The following is a 16049-nucleotide window of genomic DNA, read 5'->3' on the forward strand; positions in this document are numbered from 1 at the left end:
CCATACATTCCTCCTGGACCCTTGGTAAACATTTCTATTCATCTGTGTATATCCTGCTAAAGATGTCAAATTACTGACAGTAAAGTAATATATCTTCATAGCAAGACCAGAAAAATAGAAATGCAAGATCAATGACCATATGATGAAAAGGAAATCAATAGAACAACAACAAACCAATCAAAAAAACCCTTAGCTAATTATTAAAACTGACCATCCAATCAAACTCTGAATTTCATAGAATTTGAAGGAAGATGGAATTCTCATTGCCTGATAAGTACTACCCTCCTAAAGGAAATCATTGACTTTGTCTGAGGACCACTGACCATTTTAATGGCTGATACATTGTCTTCAACAGTTTTGTAGGAGAGGCCGAATGCTAACACGTGTCTGGTTTTTCTCTCTTTGTTTTAGTCAGTAAGTATTTATTTAGAATCAGTCATGTCCCAGGAACTGTCCTTGGCTCTGAAATAAAGTGCCAAAGTTCCTGCTCTCACAAAACTTACTCCAGGGAGTAGGGTGGGGAGGACATGTGATGAGCAGGTACACAAAGAAACATACAAAGGCCATCTCAGATGGTGTGAGTACTACAAAGAGATAAACGACAGGCTGATAAAATAAGACATGACTGAGAGAGAGTTTATTTTGGATTGTGTACTCAGGGGAATCCTCTCTGAAGAAATTTTAATTGAGACCTGATTCCAAGGAGAAGGCTGACGAAGAGCATTTTAGACAGAAGAAAGAGCCAGCACAAAGGTCCTAAGGTGGAAACTACCTTGTTAGTTTTGGTGGGGCGAGGCGGCGGGGGGAGTGGACCAGTGGGGGAGCACAGTGCAAGATGAAGTGTTTTACAGACAAGAATTTCTGATATGTTGGTTGTATGGAGTGAGGGAAAGGGAGCAATAGGGATGGCTCCAAGGCCTTCTGGATTGAGAAACCAGACCTGACTGAGAAGAATATGTCCATTGTTAACACCAGCTCTCCATAAAAGCCAAGCGAGGTATTATAATATCTAACCAACTAGCAGCTGGGATCCTTGCTAACTTCATGGCCTTGGGCAAGTAGATTTATCTTTCTTTAGTTTTTTCATCAGTGGAATGGGAATTACAATAGTACCTACTTCGTAAAGTGTTGTGAAAACTAAATAATCATGCCCGCACGATGCTGAGAATTAATTCATTCATTAGAGCAAGGGTCAGAAAACTAAAGCTTGTGGTTTAAATCCAGCCCAGTACCGGGTTTTGTAAATAAAACTTTATTGGAACAAAGGCGTGCCCATCAGTTTACAAATTGTTCGTCTGCTTTCATGCTATGAGAGCAGAGTTGAGTAAATGCGACAGTGACGATCCGTTCCACAGAGCCCCACATATTTACTATCTGACCCTTTAGAGTAAAGATTTGCTGACCCCTGAATTAGAGAATTAAATAACTAATAACTGTGCAGGTAAAGGTCTTAGAACAGAGCCTGGAATATCATTAACACTCGACAGAAGTTGGCTCTTGTTATCACTCCATGTATATGATCTCATTTAACCCAAATGGAGCCCTGTGAAGGGGACGTTTTTGTCCCCCTTTTAAAAAGGAGAGTCGGTGGTTTGCCTACACTGAACACGTAGCAGAGATGGAACCTAAACTCACGTCTTCTACTGTCAAACCCACCATCTCTCCTTTATCTCGAAGCTCACCTTGGCTAGTGTATACACCTGTCTTAAACATATTCCTACTGGGTTTACTCATTGCAAGACTCTCCAGTTTCCTACTATACGAATAAATGGATAGTTCACGGACAAAATATGTAGAATGTTCTCCCCTTCGAATCTGGTTCAGCAATGCCAACAAGAACAACAAAAAACCTTTCGGTTTTAAATGAAAAGGAAAATTTGCACCAAATGAGGACCAAGACTGCAAATTCAATAAGAAAATACTTCCTACCTTGGGGCATTGACAATGATTCCTCCGCACTTTCTTCAGGGAGAGGGGTTGAGGATTCGATGGCTGTTAAGATATAAAAATATTTATTCCCTTCGCCAGCCATACTCAGCCCACATCGTGAGAAAGAACATATGTGGAACAAATAATTTACCAAGATTTTTCCTTAACTAGTGGTAGGAATAATGCTTTTCCTACAACATTTCCACTGGGAAAATAAAAATATCAATACTAGAGAATAACTTAAAACTCTCATGACCGAATGAAAACAAAGCTAACTCTTATGAAAGGGCAAAAGAGGCCCGACAGCATTTTCAGCTTGGTGGTGGGATCATTTTAACAGCCCAGGAATGTGGAAATGGCAAATAATGTTTGCTGAAATACAGCAGTCTGATGCCTCCCAGTCTTTATTCCATGTTTTCCTTTCTGGTTTACCTAACACCTGCCGAGGAAGCTCAGAGAATGAAAAAAGTCAGGTCGATAAAACAAAAGCATGAATTTACTTGCCCAGTGCAGGTTTTAAATACTCAGTCTCTGTTAATATACGGGGGGGAGAAAAGATCACTTTAGAAGGGGGCTTTTATTTCCCTAAAAATGCTTCCATTCAAAATAAATTTTAAAGTGAAAGAATATGACGCCTAGAAATAAAAATATTGACTCTCCTTCTTTAGTTCAGATGGCTTTAATTAACCATCGAGCATATAAATATCAGCACAGTGTGTCTAATAATGCATGATCCACCCAGAGTGGCTGTGCCGTGTCCACCTGTGGACTGTAAACCTCCAAATAGAAGGCAAACACTTGTCGCACACGTAAAAGCCCAGTGGCTTTACAAAAGGGACTGCTTTGAGGGGATTCTAAATCAAAAACCCAACAATAACAACAACGACAAAGCCAAATCAAAGGGAAAAAAGAGAAAAAAATAAATGTAAACAACCCCCCCACCACACATACACACCAATATTTGAGCTGTTTGAATTGACTTTAAAAACTTATTATTTACATTAGTATCATATAGTCTTTCTGGCTGGATACAGGTGGAATTTTTAGCAAGTGACAAAGTTCACTGCTCTGGACCCACTCAATTATTTCTTTTATTTCCCCTTGGCACACTTTTGTATCTAGCATCGGTAACATGCTGAATATTAGTCACGTGTGTGGTGGAAATTTGTTTGTGTATCTAGAGTAGTGGTTCTCAATAGGAGCCCCTCCCCCGCTCCCCGCCAAGGGACATTTGACAATGTCTGAAGACATTTTTGGTTGTCATTCAGCGGGTAGAGCTCAGGGATACTGCTAATTACCCTATGGTGCACCCACCAGAAAGAATTACATGGCCTCAAATGTCAACAGTGCCAAGTGTGATATGACTAACTGGTCAGAGATTTGTGATTAGCAATGCGTGGCCTGGACTCACAATCCACAGGGCAAAAATCAGTGCTACTTTAATTTATAAACTCCTCATTTCTTCGCCTTCGTAAGATTACAAACTTTCAGTGGGGAAAAACTTGCCGTTTTAGCCCCTCACGATGCCCTGAAGAAACAAATAGAGAATACCCTCAGTGAGCAATCGACGCCACTGTCGACTTAAGTGGCATTTTCACCGGTCATTTTCAAACCTAGTCCTTGTAACGGAACCACCAAAATCTTCCACTGCTCTCCCTGTACAAAATCCATTTCAACATCTTGCGGCTAGCAAATTTCTGAGCTCAAGTTGAAGCTCTCCAGTTACCAAGGCGTGTTTACTTTCAGCTCCCCAAAGCGGTCGGAGATGGCCTTCTATGACACAGGCGCAAGCATTGCCAATAAGAGTAGCGGAGGTGCCCACTAGATAATGAGATGTGCATTACCTGAGCAGACGACACCGGCTTCTTCTCCAGGACCGCAGTTATGGAGGGACCAGCCAGCATGAGGACACTGTCCCAGAAAACTCTCTCTTCCTGTACAGTCCACATGATCCAACAGAAACTTGCCTTCACCTTCACCAAATTCAGCCTCACCAGGGGCTGCGAGGGCCTGCCCACAGTTCAGCTGCCTGCATACCACCTCGGCGTCATTCATGTCCCAGTGGTCATCACAAACCTTGCCCCACTGGCCACGGTAGAACACTTCCACGCGTCCAGAGCATCTGCCTGACCCACTCACTAGTTGTAATTGCGGCCAGCCTTTTAAAGATAGAAAAACATTGCCTGTTAGGACAAGGAATATATTCTGTGTCAACCCATCTGTTTAACCAGGCAGCAAGTTTTTATTGAACAGGTGCCAGGTCACAGTAGATAGCTCGGCAGATACCATGTGGTTCACAGAACACACCTGATCTTTGCTTTCACTGAGTTTAGAGTCTAGTTTGAGGAGACTGGAGAAGGCGGTGACATTAATCCAAACCTAAGTTTACAAATCGGCAGTTACAAAATAGTGACAGGGATGTGAAGGATAGCATAGGAAATATAGTCGATACTATTGTAAGAACCATGAATGGTGCCAGGTGGGTACTGGAGTTGTCTGGAGGATCGTAAGTTATATAAACGTCTAACCACTATGCTGTATGGCTGAAACTAATATAATATTGAATGTCAACTGCGATTGAAATTTTTTTAAAAATTAAAACAAAAACAATGACAACAAAAAACAAAACTAAATTTAGATGTATAATAACTATGCTAAGGGCTAAGAAGCGAAGGGAGTTTTAAATATTTGCAATGTTTTAAGAGTACATGATTGGAGTGGGAATTCCAGAATATCTTTTCTAAGAGGTAATGACAGACCTGAAGCTTGCAAGAAGCGTAGGGAATTTGGTGGACAAAAAAAGAACAGGATAGAAATCTCTCTTTGGTAGTATGTGTTAGTAGGTTGGAGACCTACCTGCTGTTTAGAAGCACACAACCCACTGAACCACATCAAATGAGGAGTTAGAAAACCTTGACTCACCACCAGGAAATGGTGTTAGGATCTCAGCGACAGAGAGCAGAGGGAAAGAGGTGTCATTGTCATGTGAAATAGTCCACCCAAGGTGACCGGGGAGTGATGCACGTGTGTGACAGTCTCACAGAGCAGACCTTGAGCTCAGGGCATGCTTTGGGAAATGTATTCTGTAGGCTGTTTTTGAGTCATGGCAAGCGAGACATCGATATGTACTCGGGCAGCTCAGTGTCACTCACATATGGTTCTTTTAAACTGGATTCTTCGTGCAAACGCACCTCTTCCAGAAAGGCAAAAGGGTGGACTATGGGTAGAAGTGTATTTCTCATTAAGGGACTTCCAAAGAAGAGGGGTGACAAAGGGCTCAGGTTAACCATAAAGGGTGTGCTTTCCTTCATTTGTCTCTGGATCTGCCAAATGGGATGGAAAGGTACCCAGGGCCCTGAGGCCATGCCCGGGTCTGCTCAGACTCACAGGCGTCATTGGAGTGTCTGAAGTCCGATGCTTTTTAGTCTGATTTTAGTTCACTTACATCTTCGAATAACTTATCTAGTCATATTCATATCTTCACTCTCTAATTTTCTAAAATACATTTGGGCAACAGGAACAAAACCGTTTGGGGAGAAAATGTTTCCTACATGGTTAAAGGAACCATGTTTTTGTGAGTCCTTTTCTTTGGTGAGTCCTTTCAATTATTACATTCACTATTTGCCTCTGCCCCTCCCCCCACCTCCTGCAGTGGGTGACGTTGGTAAATACAGAGGACTGGGGGCATACACGCTGTTGCGGTGAAGATATACTAAAGTATGATACCAAAAGCTCTTAAAGTTTCGTATTCATATTTCATAAGAAAGAAAAAAAGTTGAGTGTATTTTTAGAGATGGTAAAATTTTTAGAGATGCTAAAAATTCTGAAATGCACAGCACTTGCTGGAAGGGTCATCTATCGTCTCATTGCTGTGACCTCAATGAAAAAGTTCAGCCTGGAATTAGTCTTATATGTAGTTATTCCAAAAAGGAATCTTGGAAGGAAAGATCTTTTGACTGTTTTCCATATTCATTGAAATATAAATATCTTAGTCTAAACTCCATACTTAGCAAGAGCTGAATTCATTCAACTAGGGTTGGTTTTTCTCAGTTTCTCGGCCTGAGATTGTGGTTGGAGACACTCACAGGCCAAACGATACATTTTCCTAAAAGACCAAAGACGCCAGACGTGGAGTATTTAAAACGTTGTTTTCATATTAAGATATATATGGGTTTAGTATAACTTGGAAGTAAAACTCCATGTGACTTGTTAAGATAAAAGGATTTTAAAGAGAGTCTCTAGAACTCTGGGCTTTGCTGTGGGGGGCATTTGAGAAACAGGAATTGATTACTCCATTAACATTCATTCACTCTCTCACTCAGATAGTCAATTACTCCTTTCCCCAATTAACATACGTAAACTTTCTCTCGACATCGCCGGAGGGAAGGGCGCTTAAGGAAATGAAATGTGGGTAGTGTGAGTTTTGATGACGTGGGAAGTTGGGCTGGAGGCCCTGGTTTAAATCAATTAGGTCAGCTCAGCAAGGGGGTTCTCTGCATGTGGGGAGCTCACCGGGGCTTGGGACATGTGAGTGTTCGGGGCTGAAGTAGGTGAGATGGGTTTGGATGCTGGCAGAGCATCAAAGACAACTCCGAACGTTTGCAAATCCCACCTAGATTCAGGGCGATTTTTCCAGAACGTAGGCATGTTTGGTGGAGCGGACAGAGCACCAGGTATGGAGTCCAGAGGCCTGAACAGCTGCCGTGTGACATAACTTGGTCATGGTTTCCTTATTCGTAAAATAAGGATCACAAAACAGGCCCGCCTGAGTTGTGTAAGGATGGAATGGGGTAGCGGGTGGAATGTGCTTAGAAAACTGGAAAGCGCCACGTGACCAGATGGGATTCTTGCTTTAAGGCAGTCTTTTGGACAAAACCATTCAACAGATTCCGTATACCCGGACTAGGAGTAGATGACATGCTAAGAATACAATGAAGAGACGATGACACCAGCATCTCCCCCACATTCAGTTGTGGGTGAACCAGCTGGTGTGGGAGCCTGGCCCCAGCTTGGTCTGGGTCTCAGAACATTGTCCAGAAGAACTGGGCCGGGGCCCTGGCCAAAATGGGCCTCTGTGGGGACAGAGACCGCTGTCCCATAGCCCGGCTGCTGGCACACCACCTGCGCTTCATTCTCATCCCATAGGTCGTTGCACATTGCGCATCATACACCCTCAAAATAGACTTCAGCACAGTCAGAACACCTTCCAGAACCTTCCATGAGCAGCGCAGCAAGCCAGTCTTTGGGAGAAAGGCAGCCCTCCTCCGACTCCCATCAAAGTGTTGGTGAGTGGAGCCATGACCTTCCCCACCACCGTCATCATCAAGATAATAAGTGCCATTTATTGAGCACCATCTGCGTTCCAGACACTGTGCTAAACCCTTTACAACGGACATGTTTTTAAGGCTCATGACTACCAGAGCGGTCACCACAGCGGACTCCAGGTCCGTTTCTCAGCTCTGCCACGCACTAGCTGTGTGATTCGTGTGGGCCCCTTCACCTCTCATTTTCCTTGTCTGTAAAGTGGGGACGATGGTGACAGTGTCTGCCTCAAAGGAGGTTAATGAATCGAGTCTACATAAAGGGCCTGGCACAGAGGCAGCACTTGGGAGCTGGCAATTTTTACTATGTCCATTTTACTAATGAGTAAATAAGAGATAAAGAGACTGATAGAAATTCCCACAGCTAGCCACTGACCGCAGCCCTCACTGGGGTGGTCCCGACTTCTTTCTTCCCAGTAGCACTTCTCAGAATGTGGCGTTCACATAACATACATCTTTTGAGTCTCTGGGGAGGTATGCTAATCATGCAGATTCCTTGAGTGCACCCCATGTCTGGGAGTGGGGCCTGGGGTTTTGCATGCTCAACAAGCTCTTGGGGGCATGACCATATACCCCAAGACTTAAGAGCCCCTGAAACAGAGTCCCTGAAGTCAGTCTTTAATGTGTGGGGACCATGAAATTAGATAAAGATCGGAGGGCATCCCTGTCTTGTTAAGCAGAAATGAAAAGGGGGTGTCTTTATTTCTGGGGATGGGTGACTTGCCCCGCTGGGTGGGGACTGTCCATCCCCAGGGCCCTTCACAGCTTCTCTGCACCCTCCGTCCCCTGCTCTTCCAGGCCAAGGGGGCTATTCGGTTCTGACTCACCATCTTGCTGCTCCACAGGTGTGTCTGGCATGGTGCTTCTCTGAGAGTGTCCCTTCCGTGGCTGTTCTCTAGGTCCTCTGATGTCCCACCTGGAGCAAACTGAGACACGTCAGCCATGTTAAAACCCAGGTGTTCGGGACAGGGAGAATACGACCCAGCATCAGAAAGCAGCGCAGGGCCCTACTCCGAACTCGCTGACTCACAGGCTCAGCAGAGCGGGGCCCGGAAATCCAAATTTTCAATAATCCAAATTATTATTTTGTCGTGCGGCTAATTTTGGAAACCATGTTCTGGGGTTGGCTTTCCTTAAGCTCTTGCTTTGAAGCGTACTGGGTCTTCCTTTTGACCAAGTAAGTGTTGGTACTGGTTACTCCAGCTTTCAATATTTTGTTATGCATCTCGGCTCTCTGTAGTTAATGTTGAAGCATTTTCTTTAATTAAGATACAGTTTACACATAAATTTAACCATGCTTTTTAGTTTTTATTTGGTGTCTTATAGTATCTCCCGAGTTTATCTTTTTTACAAAAAAAAAAAAAAGTCCTTTTTTTGGCTTTAAATTAATTTTTCTATTTTTTATTTTTATAACAGGTTTTCCTTTAGGGATTATCCCGTTCATATCAGTTAATTAATTTTACATGTTGGGATGTGTCTTGTAAAGGCAGCTTAGGTGAGGGATGAGATGTTTGGCAGCTGCAGTTCAGTTTTTTCCTGGTTCCCAACGCTTTCTGGTTAAGCACAGTCACTTCGATCTTTGAAGAAACAAACAAGTAATAGCCTCCAAAGCGGCCTCTCTGACAGATTTTGCACCTTGAGCCTTTCTGCCCTTCAGCTCCCACCTGTTTCTTTCAGCCATGATGAAGTGAAACCTTTCTCGGTAGACAAACCACCCAGGATATAGGTCCATGATGCTTTGGGTGTGAGTAGATTTACAGCTGTGCATTTAAACCATGTCTGTTGGGGAGGGTCTGCCGGCTCTTGTCATTGGATAAGGTCCCGATGGACAGATCAGAGACATATAGAGCCTAGTACTTATAGCTGGAAAAAAAAAAATCTCTGTTGCCTGCAGAGATTGGACACAAGAGCAGACGGGATGCAGTCCAGTGACCAGCAGTGTGGTCTGGGCTGCACGGCCAAGGAGAGGCCTCCGTGTGGGGAGATATTTCTGGAAGTCAACTAATTTGGTGGAGTTAATAACAATAGTGAACCCTCATTCGATGCCTATTGTGTGCCCGTCATGAGACTAAGCACTTTCCATTTCTTAATTGCCTTGATCTGACTTGAAAGCAACTCGATTATTGTTTCCATCCCCATTTAATAGATGAGGAAGTTGAGACGCCAAGGAGCCCAGACCTCACAGCTGAGAAGGGCATGCTGGGATTTAGTTTCAGAGTCTGGCCATTGAGTCCATAAATTATCCAGCCTCTCACATTCCTGGGTGCTTCCTCAACTTTCCTTTACTTCTTTCCCTCCCACACTTCCTCCGTCCCACCATTAGGTCGGGTTAATTCTTCCATTTACAATGCCACTGCTACCTACCTATTCCTCTGCGTGAGCAACCATCCCTGTCTACACAGAGCATTTTCCAAAGCACTTCCACAGCCGTCATCTCGTTAGCGTATCAAGAAGCCCTGTGCCGTGTGCTTGGCAGGCCCAGCAAGGTGACTGGATAGCAGACGGTCACGCCTCAGACAGCAGCATCTCTGCCGCTGCTGTCCCGGCCCCTCCTGGCCACCCTGAATTAGGGTTTTTATTTTTTTAACTTTGTGTGGACTCACATGAACTTTTCTTTTTTAACCAGCTTCCTTAACTCGATCTCCCCTCACCTTAGGCCGTGTCACCTGTGTGTGTACTCATTCCCCTGTCGCCTGCGGCACTTCACCATCCAGTGAATCAAGGCCAAAGTTCTTGGCCTGAATTTTAAACCCCTCCATAATCACAGTCACGGCTTCTTTTCCAGGTCCTCTCCTGTTTACACATCGTTCTCCCCAGTGAGAAGGGAGTGTCACAGTGCCCATCTCTATGACTTCTCGTGGGTTATTAAAATTCCTTGGAATGTCATAATCCCTCATGTCCACATGGCATCCCAGCCAGCTAGACGAGATCAATCCCAAACAGGAAACCTTTATGAAGTGTTTCCTAATTCCCCTAACTGACCTCCCAAAGTCTTCATATTCAGTTCACTCAAGTTTAACAAACATCACTGAGCACCTGGGGACCCGATAACAAATGATAATGTCCCAATAACTCACTGGATATCCATCGGCTTGGAACTTCCTATATTCACATCTTGTCTCTCCAGTGAGAGGGGAGGATCCTGGATAGAAGGAACCGTCCTCCCTGCAGTGCCTGGAATCTACTAGGCACCTGCTAAATGACTGGCAAATGAATTAACGGTGTGGGGCATCAGGTAGACCTTGAAGAATGGACCAGCTAAATTTAGAGGAAGTGAATCAATAGGGATGAGCCCTTCTATCTAGGAATCAATAAGAGAACCCTCTGAACTAGAGTAGCGGCTCTGTGTTGGAGGAAGGGTAGGTATCAGGATGGATAAATAGGAAAGATTGATTTTTTTTTTTTTTAGGGTTTTGAATTCTAGGAAGAGAAATATGGACATTTTAAGTGATGGTGGAGGCTCCATTCTGAGTTCTTGCTCAGAGAAGGGACATAACAGCACAGAGCAGGGGTGGCCAGAGATGAGCAAGAAAAAAGATAGGGAGAAAACTGGGGCGCAGGTGATGCTAGTGAATGAACCAGAAGGTATCATGGGCTTGGACTCTGACAGCAGCTCCCGGTATATAAAAGGAGGGAGAATAAAATGTAACACACTGTGTTCTCAAGGTTGGTCTCCCAATGATCTTAGTCAGAATCACCGGAGAAACTGCCTGACCCCAGACCTACCGATCTATGAGATTATGGCCCATGTTTATAATGAGCTTCCCAGGTGGCGGTTATACACACGAAAACCCGTGCCTCGATTACCCATGGAATACAGAAAAAGGAAAACAGTGAAAGGAGACGTTGACCGCAAGATTTTAAGGCAATTATGGGAGACCGTCAACCAGTCCTCCTCTAATATGGACTGACTGAAACGAAGTAGTTTTAAATTGGGGAATGTACAGTAGATGCCGCACCCACTGATTTCTCAACCTTGTACTTCAAAACATCAACAACGAAGCTAACATCGATTGAGCCCTTACATGCCTCCGTTCGACTGGTATCACTGAGCACCAACTATGTGTCAAGGACTGTTTGAGGCTGTTGCTGTTCATCACTAAACGAAACAGAGTAAGACCCCCATCCATGCGATGTTTACATTCTAGAGGAGGGGGATAGTCAATGAACAAAACAGAAAATAGATAAGTGAACTACGTAGTATCTTAAAAGTGATAAGTGCTGAGAACATAAGAGCTGGTAACAAAGATCGGGATGCTCGATGGGTGCACAGAGTAGGCTTGATTGAGAAAGTAACATTCAAATAAAATTTGAAGCAGGAGAAGGAGTTAGACCTGTTGAAAGTCTGACCCAAGGTGAAGATGACAGTAGACAGCTATGTGGATCCGGCTGAGATCTGACTCCATGGGCTTCTAACCTGACCATGGTGCCAGGGATGGAAGCCCAGGGTCTGAGGAACAACAAAGGCAGGGAGGGCTGAGGGCACCGGGCAGGGTCGTGGGCGTGAGGGAGGGAAAGGAGGTGGCGGCCAGAGTGTCGGACACAACTGAACTGATTGTAACCTGATCGCTTGTGGTTTTCAGGGACTATTTTAACTATTTAACTTGGATTGTGTTGATCAGACAAATTCTATACCAGGGAACAATGACATTTTCAGAAATAGCCCTTTCTTCTCCAGTGGTCAACAAGTTGCCCTTTGTCCTTACATTTCCCATGTGAATCACCCTAATATGAATTGAGCTTCAGTGGTCTGCAAGGCCCCAAATCCCTTCCGATATCAGTGAGACCTGCACTGAACCGTGGTTGTATTTCTGAGTGGCTGTTCCCGGAAGGTCTCACTGGCCCCATTGTCTGGAAGACTCTTGTGCAATAGGCACGAAGAGCCTATAAACACCTATAAGGCCATATCATATCACTAATCCATACGCTCCTGGAAGCTCAGAAACACTCTCCTATAAACTGTAGAGTGAAGTACACATCTTGGGAGAGAGGGGAGGCGATAGTGTGGACGAAAGGTTTGAAAAAAGGCGAAGATAAAGAAGGAAACGGTCCTTGAGAAAATGGCCCCAGTGATAGCTGATACTTGCAAATCGTGTCCATAACACCTATTACACCTCTCAAATATCCTTAGATTTCAGCAACTCAGGGGAAGCCTCACAATTCTGTTGTGTTTATTTTGACAGATCCAGCCGGCAGACATCAACGATGCGATGGTCTCGCTCATTGTTTTTCATTCATTTTTCAGGCTGTTTACGGAGTGTCCTCTACTGCGCCAAGAACTGTGCTAGGAAATGGGTCCATAAGAGTAACAACGTGGGCCCTCGGTGTGGCAAGAATCTGGCAGTAAGTTTGCAAATTCGAAGGAAAGAAGGATAAGGCAGAGGAAGAAGAGGGCCGAATATTGTTATAACTGGATTATCAAAATGCCCAATTCATTATAATTAATAGCCCTCGTTTTGGCTGATTTTGCCATTGGGACTTGGTTTTTTGGTGGGATGGGAAAAGGGGGCGGGACCGGAAGCGAGGCTGATCTCAGCTCCAGGGACCCGCTGTCTGCCGCTTTCAACATGTAATCAAGTAGTTATCTTGAGAGACTCACTGAATTTTAAGGTGGCTTTTGTTCTAGCTCCCAGAAATCATTAAACTTACATATACCCAACTGGGGATTTTCTCTTCATTTCCCGCCTCTCATGTTTATTCTAAATCCTTGGGCACCTAATTCCAAACAGATCGAATCATAGTCCAGTTCTACTTTCCAAGAGAAGCGATGTACTTCAAATAGGTCCACAACTGTAACAGACGTGTGTCCTGGGGGCAGAGTTGACTGAGATTCATTCCAGATTGTTCCAGGGGTCGCTCTCAACCATGCCGATGAGGACATTGCCACAGCCCATACCTGATTATTTTCAGCACCATCAAATTCAACATCATCTTTGCCACATTGGAACAAACAGAGAATTTTGAATACTCTCAGAAATTTGAAAAATGTTATGCTTCAGAATTCTCCATCCCTTTCTCGCCTACACTTGGTAGAGGTCATTACTACAGAGTGCCTGCCTGGACAGTATTGATATGCTGGGCGGCAGGGAGGGGTGGGGGTCGGGGGGGTGACAAACCTTCACTGCTAGATATACTAAAAATATCAAATCTATTACTTGAAATTTATTACTGAAATACTGAAAGGAGAAAATATCTTGGTTTCTTGGGGGAATGGAAACATTAGGTGAAATCTTATCATCTGAATCTGATAACCTATAATTTCACTTCTCGGTTTAAAATACACAGTTTAGAAACTATAGATTTATAATAATAGTTAACATTGATTTGGTATTTCCTAGGCCTGAGGCATTCTTCCAAGTGATTTATGGACATTTCATTAAATCTCCTCAACAATCCAATGAATTATCGCTTTTATATGTGAGAGGGAACAATAGCATGGAGAGATTAAAAAACTTGCCCAAATTCACATGGTCAGGAAATACATAGTTAGGGATTGAATTATACAGAACTTTCTGTCCCTAAAGCCATATTCCCAAACTCTTACATCATCGGATCTATAAACGAAAAGCAAGGCCCCAAATCCCAAAAGATTTAAGAAATCACTTAAATCCTTCTTAACATGCTAGTATGTTTTAATAAATGTTTGAGTAGCTGACATAAACATATCTATTCAATTACTTGCAGAATAAAGAGTTCGAGTATAAACTTTACAATCAAACATTATTCTGTGGGCAGTGAGTTAGGTTTTTCTTTACGGTGAATAAAAATTATAGTCGAGCTATTTGTTGATTAAGGGTATTTCCAAACTTTCATTTGTTAGTATAAAAAAGAAAGCTAAGCCACAAAGGACTTCGATATTTCCCCCGAAAGCCACAAAAGATAAAAATAATTGAAATTATGTAGAGTTCAATAATTTCAATTATTTTAGTTCCAAATTAAATTAAAATTTTCTTAAGAGGACTAGATGTGGAGTACAGATTAAAACTAAGACTATCAAATTGCAATTTTTTTAAATAGAAAGGTACAGAAGACTTCATGAATCAAGTCCAGATCATTTTATGTTACGTCAGATATTTCAAACTAAGATATTCTTTTGTGGTACATTTTTTCCACTTCATTCAGCAACAGTAAAGAAATCATAACAGTAATTCAATACCTCTAATGCTAAATATCAATATATAACACAAAGAACATTTTTAAAATCCTTATTTAATCATCCTACAGCCAAGAATTCCTTCTTTATCCATCTCTCTCCAGAATCCTAAAAACAGAGCCATGCTTTAAAAGAGCAGTAAATTGGCTAGTGCCTTGTTCACAGGAAATAAATCTTATGGAAAATATTTGACCCAACTTGCCTAATCGATCGTGGTCATGTATTCCGTGATTGTCCCAGCAACACTCATTAGTGGTTAGATTGCATGAAACTCAGTAAAAGCTCTATTTTTCTGGATTTAATTTTAAGCTTTCCGACAGGGGGCGGGGGAATATGTGCAAATATCCACACTTTCCCTTTCAAGCCTGGAACAAGGCATGAGCAAATGGCCCCTGGGCATCAGCCGCTGTACCTGCTTCACGTAGAAAAACCGCATGGAAGAGCAGCAGCCAAAGAAGGCAGGCTGGGCAGCCCATGTTGGGAAGGCTTCTAGCTGCTGGAGAACATGGGGTTCAGCTTTTTATGCTCTCTAGGCTCCCCTGAGTGCAGGGGGGCGGATGCGGGGAGGAGGGCTGTGTAACTTGATACTCTTTTCAGGCTCGGATTGGCAGGCATTCGGAGCAGGGGACAACTCATTTGCTTTGGTGTTTTGTATGTATTTACTACGGGGAAAGGTGACTCTATCTACTAGAGGCATTCCATGGAATAGTTGGAAGGTGCAATCGGAGAGATGAAGAGAGAAATTGTATGCTGGTACCGGCGAGGTTTTAATTCACAGAGAGTTATAGTTCAGGCTATGCAAGGTTTTCCTCAAGGATATACCCACGCTCTGAATATACGTATTCACTGTGACTTGTGATCTGCTGGGTAGGAATATACATTTTTGCTCCTTTTCTGGTCCCACGATTTTTCCGTTCCGCACTGTTCACTTTGTCACCACTAACGTCTTGAGCTTCTGTATCACAGTTATCTTTGTCATCATCTCCCGTGAAGTAGATCTAGATCGTAGGGCTATACAGTCATGGAGAAATGCCCTGATTTGTAATCTGCAACAAAGACAGCTTCGACAGCAGCACCCGAGTCTCCACTCTCAAGAAGAGTTGAAGAAAGAGCAAAGCAAGCTGGCCCGCTCGCTCTTCAAACATTCCCGTGCCCCTTGAATTCTTCCTGCTTCTTATCACTTTTCGGAGCGGACTTCTTGCATTTTCTCCCGTGTATTCTGACACACCATGGGTGCCTGTCACGTCTGCCCCACTGGGGAAGAGGAGACCAAAACTATCTGGGGCTGACCTCATTTTTCACATCAGCACCTCGATGGGAGGTAGCTGCAGCTGACTGAGGAGATGGAGCTGGGGTGATGGTGGTGGTCGTGATGGAGGCTGCTATGAGGGGGCGACCATGAGCGGTAGGGGCTGAGGTGGCACAGTGACAAGAACCGCAAACCTCGCCTGTGACTGAAAGGGTGAGGGGTACAGAGGAGGGGCAGGTCGTGAACCCAGCAGCCTCCGTAAGGCTGCACAGATTGTTCTTTTTTATTCTGAACATTTCTATTAAAAATATTAACGTTTGACTTCCCACTGATAGAATCAATGAACTCTTAAACAAAAAAGAGGCAAAACAGTGCACAACCGAGCGTGCTCAGCCCG

General features: G+C 43.7%; 1 protein-coding gene across 1 annotated transcript in view; it reads right to left on the reverse strand.

Moving 5' to 3' along the window:
• The window catches only part of LOC120608892 (deleted in malignant brain tumors 1 protein-like), a 77621-nt gene extending 69513 nt beyond the window's left edge, over window positions 1-8108 (reverse strand). Inside the window, exon 1 of the mRNA XM_039870888.1 lies at window positions 8078-8108. Coding sequence (XP_039726822.1) covers window positions 8078-8108 — 31 coding nt within the window. The remainder of the gene's footprint in view (window positions 1-8077) is intronic.
• Window positions 8109-16049: the final 7941 nt, after the last annotated feature.

The sequence above is a fragment of the Pteropus medius genome, unplaced genomic scaffold (assembly GCF_902729225.1).
Source record: "Pteropus medius unplaced genomic scaffold, Ma_sr-lr_union100, whole genome shotgun sequence".
Taxonomy (NCBI): domain Eukaryota; kingdom Metazoa; phylum Chordata; class Mammalia; order Chiroptera; family Pteropodidae; genus Pteropus; species Pteropus medius.